Consider the following 19,170-nt stretch of genomic DNA (forward strand, 5'->3'; position numbering starts at 1 on the left):
GATCTGGAATCGGGTACCACAACGGAGTAACAATGCTGGGCAGCAAGTACTAAGCCTATCTACAGAGCAGATGATATTCCTGCATTTCTTTCCTTACAAATTCTGCCCTATGGAGTGTCCTGATAGACATGCTTGGTAAAGGCAGTAGACATCAAATATACACATGAATACACAAAATGTTCAAAAGTAGGGATTCCCTAGCCCTGTAGGCTATAGAGGAACATGGGCAAAAGTGTTAGGAAGCTGAGGCACTCACAAGCACTTTCACTCGAGGCAAGTCAGGGGCCAGAGGTGGGAGGCGATGGAGGAGGTGTTCACTTTCACTCCTTGACAGTGATGGCCACAGCCACAGAGAAGTGGGGAAAAAAGGGTGGGAGGGAGAGCATGCTACTTTCAAGCAGTTTCACTCTTAGCCTGCCTGGCTGTGAATACACTGCTATGAACTCGTGAGGAGGAGCACGGGATGGCCACGAGATGCCCCTGCTCAGGACCTGAGCCCTGGCTCCTCGTTATGTTTGGGTTGAACTAGATGGTGACAGGACTTTGGCTGGAGGGGCTGGAGCCCAGCAGCAGAGTCAAACTTTACGAGAGCTCCCAGGAGTGGATGTCTGTCTCCCTGATGAGTGCTCATGGTGCCACAAGGTTTGCTCAGACCCAGAGTCCCTCCCTAGAGACACTCGAGGAAGACCTGGGCTGTCACCCTGGGCCTGGCACTCTGCGTCCGTAGGAATCCTTAGGCTCAGCAACATGAAGGAAGGCCAGTGCCTACACCCTTGTCTGAGCCTGTGGACACAGTGTCTGAGGCCCAGCAGGCATTTGAGACACAGCAGTGTGGCAAGTGATCTCTGCCAGCTAATTGTGGTGCTTGTGTGTGCAGATGGTCTAATTCTGGCACACCTGCGATGGAAAACTCAGTAGCGTGAACTGTAAGGAGGGTGACGTACCCATGGGACTATCAGCATGTGTGTACAGCTCTCACATCCTCTCTGAGTCTCAATTTCCACAGCAGAGAAAGGAGCGCAAAGGACACCTTCCCATCTTCTTCAAAAACAGGTTCACAGACCAGGCTCTGGGTCCTGCATCACACCCAGGTGTCCACTGCCCAGGTCTGTAGGGCTGTTATGGACTTACAGTGTTAAAACATGCCTCTGCAAATCCCTGAGGGTTCTCCTGGCACTGAATGCTGAAGATGCATGGCTTGATTGCCCACAGAACTTGCTCACAGGACTGTCTTGAAGAGGGATTGCCTGTGCAAGTGATATGTTCTACAGGAAGGCAGCACTGGACTCAGAGAACAGCCTCACACCAAATCCATGCCTAAGCAAGCTAATGAGCTGAATGCTGGCTGATTTGCTATTCAGCATCAGTGGCTGCTCTTGTCCTTGAGGGAAATCATTACCTTATTACCTGGGCAGTCTTGGAGAGATAAAGCCCTGCTCTGTTTTTCAGCCTGTCAATGTGTTACATCTCTCTCTATTTAAAGCTAGAGGGTACAAATACTTGACAAGCCTAATACGAAGCAATGACAGCTTCCAGACCTAATAAATTGAGAAGAATTAGAGATTTATTGTACGTTCAAAATTGCTTGAAGGCAAGACACGATACTGTAAGAAGATTCTTGAGAATAAACCCTCAGGTATTTTGATTATCAAGGCTTGCTCCCAGTTTAATCACATTTCCCTTCCTTCTCTAGAGGAAAAAATCATTACAGCCACCACCCCCATTCTGCTCAGAGCTCTCCTTGCTCCTCTGTTTTCTTCATCTCTGTGCCTGAGCAGTTTCTAGAAAGGGAATTAATTGGATTGTTGATTTTGTTATAAAATATGGTTGGTGATGTCATGCTTATCCAAGGGCCAGCCCCCTACTCCCCCTTAAGCCCTTCCGGGGGTTACTGATTTGTGACTGCGGCAATTATTAACTTTCATGTCATTAAGATGCCTGCACAGAAATTACTTGTTTGGAGGCAGCTTCCTGTCTCCTTACAGCTCGCTGCTCAGGAGCTGCATTCCTGTTTCTCCCCTGGGCTCAGCCAGAAGAGCTATTTTTCCTCTGCTCTGTAGTTTCCCGGGTTCAGCTCTCCTCCCATTTGCTCTCTAACGTTGCTGCTCCCCACCTGGGGAGGCAGAAGGTCTGATGAGAAAGACAGCAGCCAACGTGCCTGGGTGTAAGGAATGGAAGGGAAGGGTGGTGTTCAGGTCCACCCCCTGACCCAAGGACTTGAGGGCACTTCACTCCCTCAAGGGATGTACCACCACCTTGTGAAACAGCTCAGAACTAAGAGCTCCCCAGTCCTCCTGAGAGCACACCTCTGCCAGGGTTTCAGCTATGGGATCGCTTCTCTGGGGACTTTTTCTCCTATGGAGCCCTCCTCTGACGTGAACTGCCTGTAGCAGAGTGGCTCTGTGGCTAGATGAGGCTGCACACAATTGAAAAGCCTTTTTTTTGGCTATGGGCAGCCAAGGCTGCATGTTAGTGGAGACTACTAACAGATCCCGGTGAACATTGCAAACCACCACTTGGAGGAAAAACAAGCACTATGGATACTACTGTTTTCCTCACTGTGGTCTCTGAGGAGCCTGTAGATGCTCCTTGAGAGATGCAACACACAGCCCTGTCCATGAGGTACCCGCCAGGCTCATTGCCATAACACAAAACCCAAGGTGCACCTCACCCCATCTGCTTCATAGGCTGTGCCCCTGTTTGGGAAATGGGATGTAGAAGTCTCAGGGAAAATGGGACTTAGTTCCTTGTGAGAAAGACACACAGGGTTACACTTTCCTCCCCTTCTCTTCCTGGCTGACATGCATGGGCAGGGAGGAAATGTCATTTTGGGTATTGCCATTCCCTGTCGCTCTGGTAGCTCCCACATAAGAGGCAGGAAAGGGCACAGAGTGTTGAAGCAGTTCATGATTTCACCCTCCCTCTCCCTGCAGTTGCAAAGAGCAATTGCACGGGGCTGGGAGGGCTATTTTAGGCAGGTGCTGTGTCCCACAGGTGGAGCAGGCTGTGGGGCAGGTCCGTGGGGGCACTGCCCTGTGCTTGCACCTGTGCACACATTCGTGCACACAAACACATGCACAGAGCACAGTCCAGGCCCAGTGGGGCAGCGTGGGGGGCATCAAGCACTTGGCTCCAGTTGAATGCTTACCCTGGAAACAGGCCAAGGACAGCACGTGTCCGCAGGCACCAGAGTCCCTTCTCTTAGCCACGGTCTACTTAGGTGAGGCTTTAATTCTAATAGGAAACATGTACTGTTGCTTTTATGTTTCAACGGTGAGGGTGCCACTACGAGCACCACAAAAGACCCCCCACTTTCTTGCTACTCTCCCCCGCCTCTTTGCAGGCAGCAGGTTCCTTCGTCAGAGATGCTCAGTGTTCAGAGGGAAAGTGGCTGATGAAAAGGACTGCTCAGGGTTTTTATCCTTTTGGTCTTGGAAACGATGCTAGCAAGCTGGTGCAGCATCTCTCTGTCCTTCCCCCTCCCCTGCCTCAGCCCCCGTGGTGGGGGGGGGAAAAAAAAGAAGGAGTTGTGGTCCCCAGATGTGTGAATTGTTGCCTAGTAGAAATAGCGCAGCACGGACAAACAGCCGAGCAGCTCAGCTGAGAGCCATCGCTTTGGGCTTGCGTCACTGACCTTTTCCTCTTGCCCTTCTCAGTCCTCACCTGACCCTCCCACTGCTCCCCCTGCACTTTGCACTCTGAGAGCTCTCTGCACAGTGCTTTGAAATGGTGAGGGGGACTGGCATAGGAATGTAAAGGAGGAGGGGGGAGTGGAAAAAAAAAAATACCTGCAGCAAAGAGAAGGCTATGCATTCATCCTCTCTCCATTTCCTCTGGGCTCAGGTTGCCATCCTGCAGGACAAGAGAGTCATGGGCTGAGCCAGCTCACCACTGTCCCTGCCTGGTCTAGCCATTGGACTGAAGGCACAGGTGTTCTGCCTCCATGGCTGACAGGACTGGGGATGAGAGAGGAGAAGCAAGCCTGTCTGAGGGTCAGGGGAGTGCTTCAGTATCTGCCATATAATGAACAAATAGAATTAAAACACCAAAAAACATTTAAAATCGTGTGGTGCAGCTGTAAAAGCCTGCATAGGCTCTTAGAGTCAAACAATGTCACCAGCACACCACACATAGAAAAGTGGGAATTGGAGCAAAGCAAGGGCTTGGGAGGTGTTTTAGATGGTGTGTGGAATGGTAATCCTGTGGATCCTTGGCCCTAAAGATCTGCTGAGTTACTGGCTGTGGCTGCAGGTGGCAGGGCTTTGTTGCCTGGAATGTCCTGTCTAGTCATCTGCCCCATTCCACTGTTTCAGGGGAAGAATTGGGGACACGTGGGGAGGAAAAGAAAGCATCCATAGGGGTGAACATGAGAACGCCACAAGCCCAGAAAACCATGTGTGGGGCAAACAGAATGCAGTGGCCATCAGGCACTCCATGGATGATGCTTGCTCTAGGGCACTGTTGTGTCAAACACACGGAAGGTGGTCAGGGCTTCAGAGCAGGAGACCAGAATTGTGAAAATGATCCCTGCAGGATGTGGGTCAGTTAGACAGGAGACCTATTGCCTCCTTCTCCACAGAACTTTTCTTCCTCTGGCTACTTTGAAGCGTTGCATCTGCCCTCAGTCGCACCTGGCGAGGCTTGGGCACATCTGCCCCCTCAGAGGTGCACTGCAGCTGACACCATCTGGGCTCCCTGTCAGCAGAGGCACCTCTGCACTTTTCCATCCTCACCCACACTGGCAATGGGTCCAAGTGTGTTAAAATGAATCAAGAAAGAACCCAGCCTCCTGCCTCCCACTCACCCACGGCTCTATTTACAACCTCCCCAGCTAGATGGGGAGCTCCCTACTCCTTAGCTTCTCCAAGCCGAGAGCTCTACATCCTGCTCCCTCCCATTTTAACTGCTGCAAACAGACTGGGAAAAGTGTGAAGTATTGCAATAATTCCCAGGTCATTTGTGAGTCAAGTGGACTCAAGAGGCTGGATGGTCTGTGGAATGAGAAACTGTCAGAAGCCTTTGATTTAGACCTTCTGCTCTGGCCCTCACTGTGGTATAACTGCAAGGTGAGAGATCACAGAGAGCTCGTGGGTGAAGAAGGCATTTCATTAGATGAGGGAGCTGTGCCTATACCAAAGAGGCCTGGACCCTCAGCCCCCACTGCCCACCTCCTGATAGCATCTTCAGAACGAACCAGGCTTGAAAAGAGCAACAGTTTCCGCTGGCAGGAAGGTGAGAGATGTCCATATGAGGTTGGTATGTGTGTGTATACATGTGTGGGTGTCACAGCAGAGCATACCTCGAGCAGACCTCCGAAGCCTGGCATGGCTGGGCTGCTTTGCCACTGTGGTCAGAGAAGGGCCGCACCACAGGAGGCAGTGGAACAATTGCCCACAAACGCAGCTGTGCCCCATCATCCACACAGCCACGAGCAGGGTCCACATCCAGCCCTTCAAATCCTACAGCAGCTCCCAGCCAACAGTGGGAAAGGGAAGCTGAGAAAAAGGAGACCTGGGCAGGTTGAATCCACTGCTGGCATCTGGCAGCAGTGTGCTAGATGGAGGGAGGTGGCAGCTCTGCTTGTGGCACTGGGCGACGCTGGCTGGGGTGTTGCATCACGCCCTCTCCATCTCTGGACTCTGGGAGATAAACAAGAGTGAGGTGTGAGTGAAGCAGGTTGTCTGGGTGGTTTGGGAGAGGAGGAGGGGCAGCAGGCTGCAGCAGAGGGGAAACCTGCTATAGTACGGTGTGGCAGCCCCCTGCATAGTGCACTGAGGGGGGCAGACCTTGCACCATAGCTGGCAGCTGGGGCAAGGCCAGAGACACTTCCTGTGACTACCCCTCCTGTGACAAAGGAGCTCCTGTGTGGAGCCAGGTCCTGCTGTGTTGTGTCTCTGCTCTCCCTGGTGCTTTGGGTGCAGGAACATCCACCTGTGCCCACCAGCAGGGTCAAAGGTCTCCTTTATACTTTTCTTGTCCTGCTTCTCTCTTCCCTTTCCCACAGCTGTCACAGGGCAAGGAGCTATCGCAGGGCCTTCAGCTTCTCCTGACTTGTCCCTGGCACGTGCTTTCTTTCCCAGAGGCAGCACCATGTCCTGCCCTTCATGCCCTCCGTCCCACTCCCTTCCTTTCATACCTGCAAGACCACAGACCTGCAGGAAGGCAGTGTAAAGGGCCAGGCCCGTGACAGGTGCCTTGAACTTCAGAGATGTCCACAGAGCCCTTTGCAGCAGAGTTTGGGCCACTCTTTCAGAGCAAAAGAGAGGCACAACCCCAGGGCACACATGGCTTTCCCAGGAGAGAGATACCGGCTGTCACCAACCCCTGAATCACATTCCACAGGGCAGCTCCACTGCAGGGAAATGAACACAGACCTTGGGTGAATAAACGAACGAATAAATGAATGAATGGTTTTGTGGCCTTCTGGGCATGGGTGTGCTCACTGGCAGGGCAGCAGGGCTGACCTGACCCAGTTTCGACCTTGTTCCTTCAAAGCATTGCAGGGTCTGCCTTGCCTGAGCTGAGCCTCATCTACAGCAGCTCCCTGGTCGGGCATCCATGGTGTGATGGGTGGCACCAGCTACAGACCCTGCCTGTCACCATGCAGCTTAGCCCCAAGGGATTTGGCAGAAGGGACTATTCAGGTGGCAGGCTAAAAGGTTGAATCATAGAAAACTTTTCTTGAAGATCTGGCTACACTTTTCTGGTCCCCTCTCCTCCCTTCCTCGCTCCTTTCCTCACCTTTCAGAAGTGTGACAAAGTCACTTCCAATCTGCCAGCATCTCACCTCAAGGAACAGAATATGCACAAACACAACCACTACACTTCCTGAGGACACGTTTTTATCTGCTTCCTCAGAAGTAAATAAGAAATGGGAAGAAGGCTGGGCTCTGACCTGACAAAATATTGCATTTGCTAGGATATTTATAGCCCTTGCTCTGGGCCTGACACAGGACCAAAGAGGCCTGTAGGGATGTGTATGATTATGTATTCCACCCTTTGCCAAATGAAGTGTCTGGTACACATCAAACCACGGGAGAAACTATGTGAAGGCAAATTAAACTCAAAACAGAAGCTCCTATATGGGCACTTCATCTTGTTTTTCTGTCTATCCTTCTATCTCAGTAGGAGTCCCCTCAACCCTTCTAACTCAGCAGGAGTCCCCTAATCCAAAGATGATAAACAAAACCCCATGTACCTTTTTGACTTGGACTGAAACCCCAAAAGGCATCTCCCTGTCCTTAGGATTCTACTCCTTCTAGATCTTTCACTCAAGCTTACAAGTCTCCACACCCCGCTCATGTCTTCCCTTTTCCCCCAACTTTATGGGCAATTGCCACTTGTCTTTCCACCTCTGACCTGAATCTCAGGCCTTTCTCATCAAACACAAGTCTTCAAAGTATGCGTGTCCAGCTTGACTCTGGAACTCCCACTCATTCCAATGTTAGGAAGCACAAGCGTCCAATCAACAGTTTACTATCCCTCCTACCCTGTGCTTCCTGGCCTTCAGCTCTTGGCAGAGAAAAGAGAAATGTCACAGGGAAAACAGAAAACACTCATGCTTACCAAGTACTTGATAATGTGCTAAAAATTCCGTAAGATGAAGGATTTGATTTCCCTTAAGAGAACTGCAACATTAACCCAGCCTTCCTCCATATAATTAAGTACTTGCAGCCTGCTCACACAACCCATTCTACTATCCCGGGATTTTTTTTGTAATCTCCAAAGAATCCTTTTTGAATTTCCTGGAAGCATTTCCAGCAAAAAGGAGAGGGTTGTCATAATTAGAAGTGTTCAAGCAGTAAATATTTTAAGGTAATGGTTCTTCACAAGGGAAACAGACACAAGATTGCCAAAGATTACCCAGGGAAGTTTCAGAGCTGAGTTAGACTTTGTACCTGTCAATTTCAGGTCAGTGTCTTTTCTGTCACACCATTCATCAATAACCACAGCTAGCAGGAATAGGTGGGGAGGGAAAAACAGATTTAAGTGCAAAACAACCAAGGAAAAAAGTTTAATACCACTGAAAAAATATATATATACAAAAGTTCTTGGAGTTTGTTTGGTTTTGTTACATAAAGCACCATTAATTCCAGAGTACATCACAACTCAGCCTACTACACCTTCCAGAAAGCACCCAATACTCCTGAAATCTGATTTAGCACCAAGGGAATGCCATCTTGTTTAGCACCAGAAGCCTGTTAAACACACCCTTTGGTCCCCCTGCCCTCCTCTCTCACGTACATCAGGCACCCTCTGGCTGCTCATGGGTAGCACAGGAGACCTGTCACCAACATTCAATCACCAAATAGGAAAGGAGGAAGAAGGAAGCTTGTTTATGGAGATATTCAGTGTTAGAGAGGTTTGCTTCTCTTCAGGGAGGCATGGGGCACTATAGACTGTAAATAGACTGTATCTGGGTTTGCAGCCTGTTGAGGAAGAGAGAAAGGGATTCAGTCCTGAGCATCACCTCCAGGTCTCTGCTTCCTCTGCTATCTGAAATCCTGTCTCTGAGCAATTCCACACACTTGACCTGCTAAGGGAGAGGAAGAAACCCACAGTCTCCTTTAGTTTCCATGATCCCTTCAGCACATGTTTCTCTGTGAAAAAAACAGCCTTGCTTTAGTGAAACTTTGTTTTTATACCCATTGCCTCACTGACAGTGGTGAGGAGGATCCAGAGCAAATTTCCTGAAACTCACTACAGTCTGAATAGCTTCCTTAGAAAAGCACGGAGAGTAAGTAAACAGGATAAGAGAGAAAATGACCTGCAAGTTTTTCAAGGTCATTTTTAATATTTAGCCTTGGTCCCTGCTCCTTTGCCATCCTGAGCTGTGTGTGCCTGACCTAACCCTGTACAATGATGCACATTTCTTATGGGAGAGCCCTGGTAGTCCCAGGTGCTAGAAGCACAGACCATGAGACAGCAGAACTCGGGTAAGTCAGAAGATTTCATGATCAGTGATGAGCAGAGGAGAAATACCTGTGTTTCTCCTGCTTGTCCTGCCCTGAGACTCAAAAAAGAGACAAGTCTTGCACTGCTGTCTATGGGAGCATCACAACACGTGGAAGTAGGCTTTCTAAAGTGCTGAGCCAGCCTCACCTGCTCCCCCCAGGACTGCAGCATCCCCTCCAGAGGGATGCAAGTGGGAGCAGTGTGAGACCAATATAAATAGTACTAGAAAACCCTAGCACTGGCATGCCTTTCTCACTGCGACATCTCCAACCTGACAAAAAGAGCGAGGGTTTGTTTTAGCCACGTGCTTTTCTCAGTTTCTCTGATGACATTGCCAGAAAAGGGCACGGAGCATGCAGCAGGGAAGCTTTTAACCCTTGGGCAAGGTGCTGTAGTCTCACTTCTATCTCTTTTCCACCACAGAGGCAAAGAAGTGGCAGCCTGTCCAGGTTTCGAATTGATTTGATTGCAATTGCCCCCACAGCCTCGAGCTCAGGCCCTGAAACGGTGGTCCTTCAGTACCAGTGTGGGAGAACCACCTTCAGGAGAACAATGAAATGACACCTCTGCCAAAGGAGAGCAGATTCGGGTTCGCTCTCTGGACTAGCTTCCCATAGCTGAGGAGCCAAGACTTCCCACAGCTGAGTAGCTCCCAGGGGAGGTGTGGGAGGGAGGTGTCCAAGGTTTTCTCTCTCTCTCTCTCATTCTGTGCTGGTGATCCCTAGTGGGAACAGAATGGTTGCCTCTACGGCATCAATGGCAGATGCCCATGAAGTGTCTGGCCAGGTGTCTCACCCCTCATCTCTTTGAAGAGCTAGAGCTGGCACAGAGGAGGACGATCCCACCAGGTCTAGGTTTGACAGCCAACCTGGACTCTGTGACACAGAAGGGTGTCTAAGGAAAGCCAGTTTAGAAGGCCAACAGTTCCCTTTTTGGAAAGACAATATCCTCTCTCAGTGCTCCTACATCTTCCTGGTGCTACAGGAGACCATCAGACCCCAGTCCACTCTTTGGACTACAGATATCAGAGGTGACATTAAGACCATGTTTCAGGCTGCAAAAGTGGTGTGTCTAGTTGGGATGGAGAGGAGCCAGGATGTACCTTGGCAGTGGGTACTTTCTAGCCCTTTCCACAGGAGTCCTTTGTGTATGAAGCCCCAAGGAGGGACACAGGCCCAGGACCAGCATTTTAGCTTTCCTCTTGCTCTAGAACCCTAAATGCCAGAGGCAGCTCATGGCAGATTGAGAAGAAGCCAATAACCTAAGTTGGGGTTATAAGGTGAGGGGCAAGAGGGGGTAGTGTCATGATGTAAAGTGGGCAGATACAGGTCTGGCTACAAGAGAGCGTGAGGTGGGAGCCAGTGTGGCAAGTTTCACACTCAGTGCCTGAGATTTGACAGGCCCATTTCCAAGTGATTTGCAGTGGTTACGGGCAGTAGAGAGAGAGAGAGAGAGAGAGGAAAAAGGAAAAGGCCTAAGAGGCCCCAAGGAAGAGGAGAGGCAGTTATTCAGTGCTGGGCTTGACCAAGTACCCGCTGAAGGTGATGTACACATCAACATCATCACTGTAAATGGCATTCTCCCGCTCCCGCTTGTAGAGCCTCACCCAGATCTCATCATTTTCCTGGAGCTCCAGCATGAGGCTCTGGCTCTGCATGATGCTGCGGTCACTGGGCTGGGCGTACAGGATGACTGCCTCTTCTTCATTGTGCATGATGTGCATGTAGGTCTCCTTGAAGTTCCAGGTGTGGACATTGAGGCTGAAATAGTAAAGTCCACCCACTGAGCAGTAGAATTTGCCATTGAACATGTCGAAGTGGCTGTAGAGGTTGACGAAGACGGTGTCAAAGATCAGGACCTGGAAGCCCTCGCTGCTGTGCAGCGCTTTCTTGCGCCCGACGGAGAACGCAGCGTACTGGTGCTTGCAGGGGTCTCCCGCTGTGCCCATCTGCCCCTTACTGCCTTTCTGGCCCTGGGCACCCCGCTCGCCTCGTGGTCCTTCTTTGCCCCATTTCCCCGGCATCCCAGGCTCTCCCCGGTCTCCTTTCTCTCCTACAGGAGGAAGCAGAGGACACAACTCCTGTGTGATACCAGAAGATGTGGAAGTGGTGGTGAGAAAGCCTAAGAAGGAGGCAGAGGATTGCACAAGAATGGGGCAAAGCCAGAGGAAGGAACACTTCTGAGAGCACCACTGAGGCTCTTGACCTCTTCTTCCTCCCCCACACTCCTTTACCTCCAGCACGGCCCTGCCCTCCTACGCACCTCTCCTATGACCCAATTATCCACACAGGATGCACACTGTTCTTGCTGTAGGCGGGACAAGGGGAATAACTGCAAGCGCCTGTGGGGGAATATGATTAGGGAGGGTTACATGGGGTGGGTCAGAGGAAAAAGATCCAAGCTGGACAGGGCAGGTGGAGCACTGCAAGTTAGAGGGATGGTACTCTGACAATACTGGCATGCTTTGGGCATCTTGTATAATTAATTCTGCAGTTCTAACCGGGGTGTGTGCACTGCCCATCACACACTTGGGCAGGCATCAATACAGAGAGGCACCAGCACCAGAACGTACTTTGTGTATGCAGAGAAGAAATGGGGCTGAGAGCAGCCTCCAGCACAAAGTGACAGCATTCAAACTTCGTGTCTTGTTCTTATCCTTCTCTCCATCCCCTGCGCAGTATTGCAGGTCCCCCTATGACACTCCACTCTAGTCTAGGCCTCAATCTACCCTTCTGAGCTTTGGTGGATTGCAGCTACTTCCAGGCAGGGCAGGGAAGGGAGAGCATCTGCCCAGCTAACCCACACGAACCACAGAGCTACAAGAAGCGAGTGGCAGCATCCAGCTGGGAACAGGCTTTTGCCCACAGCAAAGGCTAAAAGGGGAGTTCTTAAGGGAGGAGCTGATCTAAAATAGGGAACCCTTTCCCTTAGCCAAGCCAGCCACTGCAGGGTGGAGTGAGCTGGGGGTCACTGCCAGTTTAGCCTGGAGGTGCTTGTAAATAGCTGCTGCTTCCCTTTGCCCTCCTCCTGCTCCCAAATGCATGCAACCCACAGAGCTGGAGAAGGTTTCCCCCCAGCCTCCCTGGGTACCAATGCCCTCCAAACATGCTTATTCTGCAGTTGATAAGGAGTGTTCCTTCCCTCATTCACTACAGGACTCTGTAAGTCTGACGTAAGGAATGTGTTCTCCCAGCTTGGCAAGAGGCTGTCACTGCCACTCCTGTGTCAGCAGGGAGGAAGAGTTGGTAGCAGGCAGCATCCTGAGACACAGAGATCACAGCAGGGATTCGGACTGAATTCCATCCCCCCAGGCTACTCATGGCAGCACAAAACACCTAAACGCTGGGCACGGTGTGTGTGGCCACTTATCCTCCAGGATGGCTCTTGGTGGTCTGTCAGCACAGCCAGCATGCCAGCAATCCAGCTGTCACCTCCACTGCAATGCCATCAGTCCCTGAGCCAACCTTGGCATCCCGGGGCAAAGACTTACCCTTCAGAATGGTGATGTTGATATAGGGACGGACCTCTGGCACTGGGTAGGGAAGGTGGTGATGGCTGGGAGGGACTGGTGGGGTATCTGTGGCAGAGTCCAGTGAGTCACAACAGCGCTTGCAAGCACCAGGGCGTGGTTCTGTGAGGTTGGGTTCGTCAGCGGGTGCCCCAAACACAACAAGAGGGAGAAAAAGGAAGGTCAGGGATGTGCGCAGGTAGGTTATGTCCATGGTGACCTGGGAAGATACGAGGAAGTGCCAGAGTGAGGTAAAAGAAGGGGGAGGTCATAAGGGATGGAACAGAGATCATGATAAAACATCTTTCTGTGGCTGGAGCCAGGGGTGGGATGAAATGGCATTGTCCTGTGGAGGGAGTTTACATGCTTTTTCGAGGCTGCAATCTGTGCAGCAACCACATGGCCCAAGAGGATGCCCCAAGCCCTTCTGTCCAGGCCAGTGGAGACTTTGTGCTGACCCTGGAAGAAAGATTGATGCTGGCTAGGCAAACCATTAAAGCCACTAGAATGTTCAGTCCCCAGGCTGGGATACAGGAAGGAGAGAGAATCATAGAGTTGTTAAGGTTGAAAAAGACCTCTAGGGTCATTGAGTCCAACCTCAACAGCTCTTTAGCGAAAGCATGCTCTGGTAGGCTGCTCAGTCTGTGGGAAGCGCTGCAAAAAAATTCTCCAGCCCTCCTATCACTGTGTATCAACTCTCTGTAGGAATCCAACCCAAAAATCACCAAGTCCCAGATGGAGTCTGACCCACATCTCTTGGCAGAGATGCCTCTTCTCTTATGGGCTGGGAACTTGAATTCAGCCCCCTCCTTTCCCCCACCAAACCCCACCGGTCCCGGCGGCTCGGCCCCCTCCCAAGGCACACCCCAGCACCTTCCCAAGGGGACGGCCGGCTCCTCAGCGCAGCCTTTGCGGGCACACCAGAGAGGAGCTGCTTCGCTGCCGAGGTGAAGGACGCGAGGCTCTGCAGCTTGCAGAGAAGTACGCTTACGAAAGACAGGCACGCCAAGCAGCTGAGAAAGCCCCTCTCGCAGCCTGCGCCCCATCCCGCTGCCTGCCCCCCGGCACAGCGCAGCTGCTCACCCCGGGGGCCGAAGGCTCCCCTCTTCGCTTCCCAGCCCCTGCTCGCCGGCTCCCCTCTGCCTGCAGGGCCGGCCCCCGGGCCCATGGCTTTAAGGAAGCCGGCTCTTGGCACAGGCACTGCTGGCTGGGTGCGCAAGCTGGGCTTGGACCGGCTCCCTCCCCTCTCCTCTCCCTCCTTCTCCCTCCCTGGCTTTGGGTGCTCTCCATCCTAAACCGGCTTGGGTTTCAGCGTCTTTTTAACTCTTTCCTAGGAAGCGCCTTGTCCTTGTCCATGTTGTTGGTTTGGTTTTTTTCTCCGCTTTTTCACTTCCAGCCAGCAAAATGCAGGCAGCACAGCTTGTGCCCTGTGCAAAGGGTGGAGAGCAGCAGGGCAGTGTCCCACCCTTAGCATCTCAGGATGGACAAGGTAAGGTGCATTGGTGCAAGAGACAGACTTCCCTTCAGGCAGGACTGCCCTCAGTCCTCCATGCTAGTCCCTTGTCCCATGCATTAGTCCTTCACTTGGCCATGCTCTCTCCCCAGCTGTGCCTGACCCACTCACAGTCCCCAAACTTCATCTTTCATTCTCTCCTGCATTGTTTTTTCTGCACGTCACTGTGGCCTCTTGCCCCAGGCATGATATTTCTAGCAGGAGCAGCTGCCAACTGGGAGAGGCATCAGTTTTTTCCCTCTCTGGTCATCCCCTCTGCCTGGGCAGAGCCCCAAGCCTTGTGCTCCAGCACGTGTCATCCCCTGGTCATGTTCCTTGCTTAGGTCCCGGGCCGAGCATTTTGGATGGGAGGGGTGTGGCTGGTCTGAAGCATAGCCTGGCTGCTGGGAGCTGCCTGCCAGCAAAACTGGGGATCTGGAAACAGATCCTGGCTGTGACCATTGTCCCCAGCTTGGCGCCAAGCTGACAAGCTTTTGCCTTTGGGGTAAGCATGATGTGGTTGCACCAGAACGCTGGAATGAAGGGCATTTTGGAGGGGAGAAGAATGCAGGGTGGGAGAGACAGGAGACTTTTCTCACACTGCAGAGTCTGTTGGGAAGAAGATTATAAGAATCTATCCTGCACCAAAACTGGGTATTTATACCCTGGATGTGTGTGGAGGGGGTGTGTGCACACAGGGATCTTTGGGAGGCAGAAGGAAGGATGGACAATAGCTCTGTTCTGCAGGGGTCAGAAATGCCAAGTCAGCACTGTGCCTCCTGCAGTTTCCGAGAGGAGCTGCAGAAGGCTCCAAGGTTTCTGAGGGGAATAGGGTCTTGAGCGTGTCTACGTGTGCTGCGACTTTTTTTCCCCGTTTCCCTTCTCCCATTTGTTTGGTTTAGGAATGGGAGGCCCCGCTTCCCAGAGAGTGGCTGGCGTTTGGCAGGACCCCAGAACCACTGGAGAAGCAAGCGGAAAACTCTGGGAAAATATGTACTGTGAGCTGGGGGGGAAGGGAGGAATGGGGGCTGGGAGGCCTGGAAATATTCTCAGGCTGCCTGTCAGCCTGGAGCTCAATGAACATGGAGTGAACATGCCTTCCAGCTGGGGCAGGAGGAGGACAGAAAAATTCACTGCTGAGCACATGAGCTCCTTACCGGGCTCCAGCATGGACGTGCAATGAAATCCACTGCAAGTTGCCCACGTTTGCCTGTGCCTCAGTTTCCCCTTTTGGGAAATGAGAGGCAGGGGCAAAGGTTAGGGCAATACTTATTGCTAATGGAGCCTCGCCAGCTGACAGAAGAGGGTTTTTGTGAGCAGTTGTGTTGTCTACTCCTGGCTGCTGCTGGTGGGAATTTTGGCAGCTGACAGTACTATTAAAGGCAAATAAATTTTCTGGGGTGCATGAAAACTTAGAGTCTGACACTGAAGACGAAGTTCCTCTCTGTCCCAAAAAAGCTACTGCAGTGCCTCTCTCAAGTTTTCCTGCCTGGCTTATTTCCAAACATGACATTACCCACTTTTGCAGCTCTTGGCCTTTCGCCTGGCCTCTTCCACCTTTCCAAGGGAAACAGGTAGCAGGGAGGCCATTGTCCTCATTTCCGTCCCACATTTCCATCTGCTCTCCTGAGCTGCTCACAGCCAAGCAGATGTTCTTCATGGGGAACCTCATCAGCTGGGGCCTCTGCCTGTGTCTCATCTGACTGCGAGAACAGCTCACAGTGGGAAGTGAGCAGGACTTTGTATTTAATGTCTCGTCTGGGCTGAATAGGGACCTGCCAGGAGCCAGCAAACAAAGACTTGCCCTGGTGGCATTGCCCAGCTGGGCAGAAGTTTATGCCAGTAAAGACACTTTTGCTAGGGTAATATTGCCCTCCTCCCTGAAGGGAACGGTGTGTACCAGCAACATTTTGCCAGGGCAGCCACATTTGCAGGAGATTTTGAGAATTCTATCCAGTAAACCTGCACCAGCCATGCTTTAAAGTGTAGTCCAAGCCTGAGGGCACCCTGTGTGCCCGACAATCTTCCCTCTCCCTCATCACACACTTTGCCTTGGAGGCAGCCCAGGGAAGAACTGCCCAGATTATACTGCAACGAGCCCTGCTCAAAAGCAGCTGCTTCCTCCTCCTCCTCCATTTCCTCCCTTTTCCTGTAAGCACCACAACACTGTAGGGGGATAAAGCCTGTCTCTACCTCAGTGGCTGCATCCACCCTATTATCCCTGTCTACCACAGGTATGGAGAAGGAAATTGATGTTTTCTCCCCTCTCTAGCCCCTGTGCACAGCTCAGCTCCCCTGTGGCACATGTGGACCTGTTGCACACACACACCTACATCCACACACAAACACTTGCCCTTCACAGTTCCTCCCTCACCAAACTCTGGAGTGAAGGTATCATTTGCACCAAGAGGCAGAGGAAGAGCCCCTTCTCCTCCCCTTCTTGACTGCTTCTCCTCCACCACAGCTGCCTTTCCTTCCCCATGCTCCCCAGTCCTCTGCCCCTACTCTTCAAGAGCATCGCAAGCCGGGAGGGGAAGCGGAGCACCTCTTACCTCCGCTCCCCTCTGCAGGGGTCCCGCGCTGAGTTATGTGTATCCTGTATCCTCAGCTGCTCCTGGCTAGCAGCGCGGGAGGGAGGGCCGGCAGGGCCCAGCTGACTCCAGCCAGATGCTCGCCAAGTGCTCTTATGTAATTACTGTCTTTTCCATCCTGCCTCCAAGGCCTTTGTGTGTGCCTCCCCTCCTGCTCTGGCCCGTGTCAGGCTTGGCTCTCCCTCCCTTTTCCCTCCCTTCTTCCCTCCCTCCCTTCCTCCCTCCCTTCTTCCACCCACCCTGCACAGCATCACAATTTGCTCAGCTCAACAGCTGATTCCTTCTGGAAGCAAAGTTCAGGCTTTTGGCTACTGTTGTTGCTACCCTTGGAAAGAGAGCTCACATGTGTTCGAAGAGCTGGGAAGGGATGAGCAGCACTGCTCTGCACTTGCCTCCTCTCCGTCACGGCCCGACTGCTCCTGGGTACTTTTGCCTTTCCCTTCCAAGGGCCTGTAAATGGGGAGGGGTACACCTGAGAGATGGAAAGGTGGCAATGTGTTCTTTTGCTTCAGTAATTTGTGGTCCCCTCAGGTTATCCTGTAAGAGCAGCTGTCACTCTGCTGTACCAGGATCACTGATCATCTCTGGCCAGGCAGCAGAGGAGGTTGGGAAGAATAGATGACCTTTAAAGGTCCCTTCAAACCCAAACTATTCTGTGATTCCATGATTAGATGAATCTTTTCCAGCCTGTGGACTCCACGTCTGTGCACAGGGCTTGTGTAACAGCCAGCCCTTGTTACTCAAGAGCACTGACACGGTATGAAATTACTGGCTTAGGATACTTTATACGTCTCTAAGGATGGGCAGGCCTATTAGATGTCAGCTGCATGGCTACATTGCTCTTAAGACTTCTGCCCATATGGAGCCTGGACCAAGCAGAAACAACATGTTCCCTGGCTTTACACAGGCTGCTGCTGAGTTTGAAGGCGCTTCTGCCAGCAGGGATTTCTGCTGTGTGCTGCTTGGCGGCCTGGCCTGTCTCACACAGAGATCAAGGCCTGGCAAAGACTCTCATTTTTATTTTTTTTGCTGTGCATTGCTGAAATGCCACGTGGCTGAGGAGCAGCTGGAAGAGCCTTTCACCTGCACGCCTTGCTTGAGCAAAGCTATTGCTAGACCTGGCAGTCTCTGATATTGAGCATGAAAGTGTGAGCTTGTCTCCCACTTGCCGGTGCCCCCACAGCCAGTCCATGTGTGACACAGCTGAGCAGGGAGGGTATCACACACTGGCTCACAAGCTGCATCAGCTGGAGATGCCTCACAGCTAAGGAAGCATTACCCAGGCTGCCCCTCTCCCCATCAGCAGCTTTTCCAGCTTGAGTGTCCCATCTTTTACCCCCGCCTTGTGACGCTGCCTGTGAGACCACCAAGACAAGGAACTGTGCTGGTATCCACCCCAAACTCTGGCATATGACTACAAGGACTATCCCTACTGCAACAAGGAAGAGTTTGCTGCCTTGTGAACATCTAGATCCAGCAGCTTGGCTGGGTGGGAGACACCAGGTGACATTGTAGCCTGTTTGAACCAGTTCTTAAAAATGACCTTCAGCCAAACCTGCTGCCTTTTGCTTCTCTGCATCTGAGTGCACCTGAAGGCCCCCTCCTCCCATCCGCTCTTGTCTAGACCCCAACATTTTTACTCCTGTGCTGTCCTCTCCTATGCACACTCCTAGACCTGCCCATATCACTTATCAACAGTAGATCTCTACTCAGGGCATATCAGCTCTCACAAGGAGTGCTGAGAAAGGTGCACAGCAGCTTGGGTGAGAAAACTTTCTTCAGAGATACCCATGAGCTTTCTTGCCAAAGAAACAAAAACTTTGTGGAGGGGGGATGGGCTGGTGGGACATGAGTGGACAGATGGATGGGCAAGGAAGCTGGTGTTTAGGAGCTCACAGACTGTTGGATTTGTGAGAGGTGCTTTCCACTAAGGGAACCAGACTGACATGACAGAATCATAGAATCACAGGGTGGTTTGGGTTAAAGGGACCTTCAAGATCATCTAATTCCAAGCCCCCTGCCACGGGCAGGGACACATTCCACTGGATCAGGTTGCTCAAAGCTCCATCCAGCCTGGCCTTGAATACTGCCAGAGATGGGGCAGCTACAGCATCTTTGGGCAACCTGTGCCAATGCCTCACCATCCTCACAGTGACCAATTTCTTCCTAATATCTAATTTAACCCTGACCTCCTTCATTGTAAAGCCATTCCCCCTTGTCCTATCACTACATGCCCTTGTGATAATTCCCTCTCCAGCTCTCCTGTAGGCTCCCATTAGGTACTGGGACTATAAGATCTCCATGGAGCCTTCTCTTCTCCAGGCTAACAACTCCAATTCTCTCAGTTTGTCTTCACAGGACAGATGCTCCAGCCCTCTGATTATCTTCATCACTGTCATCTTGGACCTGCTCCTTCATATATTGGGGGTCCCAGACCTGGATGCAGCACTCCAGACAGGGTCTCACCAGAGAGGAGGAGAGGGGCAGGACGACCACTTTTCTTTTGATGCAGCCCAGGACACAACTGGCTCTCTGTGCTGCGAGTGCACGCCTCTCCTGCCTGCACAAGTCCCTCTGGATGTCTGACACGCGGGAGTTTGGCACGGAGAGGCTCCACCACCGCT

General features: G+C 51.9%; 1 protein-coding gene across 3 annotated transcripts; it reads right to left on the reverse strand.

Annotated features, from left to right (window-relative positions):
• Nucleotides 1–7,998: 7,998 nt before the first annotated feature.
• C1QTNF6 (C1q and tumor necrosis factor related protein 6) lies at nt 7,999–16,683 on the reverse strand. 3 transcript variants are annotated; one of them, XM_008636423.2, is made up of 3 exons: nt 16,508–16,683; nt 12,446–12,683; nt 7,999–11,007 (listed from the first exon to the last, which is right to left on the reverse strand). In XM_008636423.2, exons 2-3 carry the CDS (start codon nt 12,675–12,677, stop codon nt 10,460–10,462), a joined length of 780 nt encoding a protein of 259 aa, XP_008634645.1. In that variant the 5' UTR covers nt 12,678–12,683; nt 16,508–16,683; the 3' UTR covers nt 7,999–10,459. The 3 variants fall into 3 exon arrangements, with proteins under 3 accessions (XP_008634645.1, XP_017593532.1, XP_017593533.1); XM_017738043.1 differs by lacking the exon at nt 16,508–16,683 and adding an exon at nt 13,547–13,768; XM_017738044.1 differs by lacking the exon at nt 16,508–16,683 and adding an exon at nt 13,337–13,437.
• Nucleotides 16,684–19,170: the final 2,487 nt, after the last annotated feature.

This window comes from Corvus brachyrhynchos, unplaced genomic scaffold (assembly GCF_000691975.1).
Source record: "Corvus brachyrhynchos isolate BGI_N302 unplaced genomic scaffold, ASM69197v1 scaffold56, whole genome shotgun sequence".
In the NCBI taxonomy this organism is placed as follows: Eukaryota; Metazoa; Chordata; class Aves; order Passeriformes; family Corvidae; genus Corvus; species Corvus brachyrhynchos.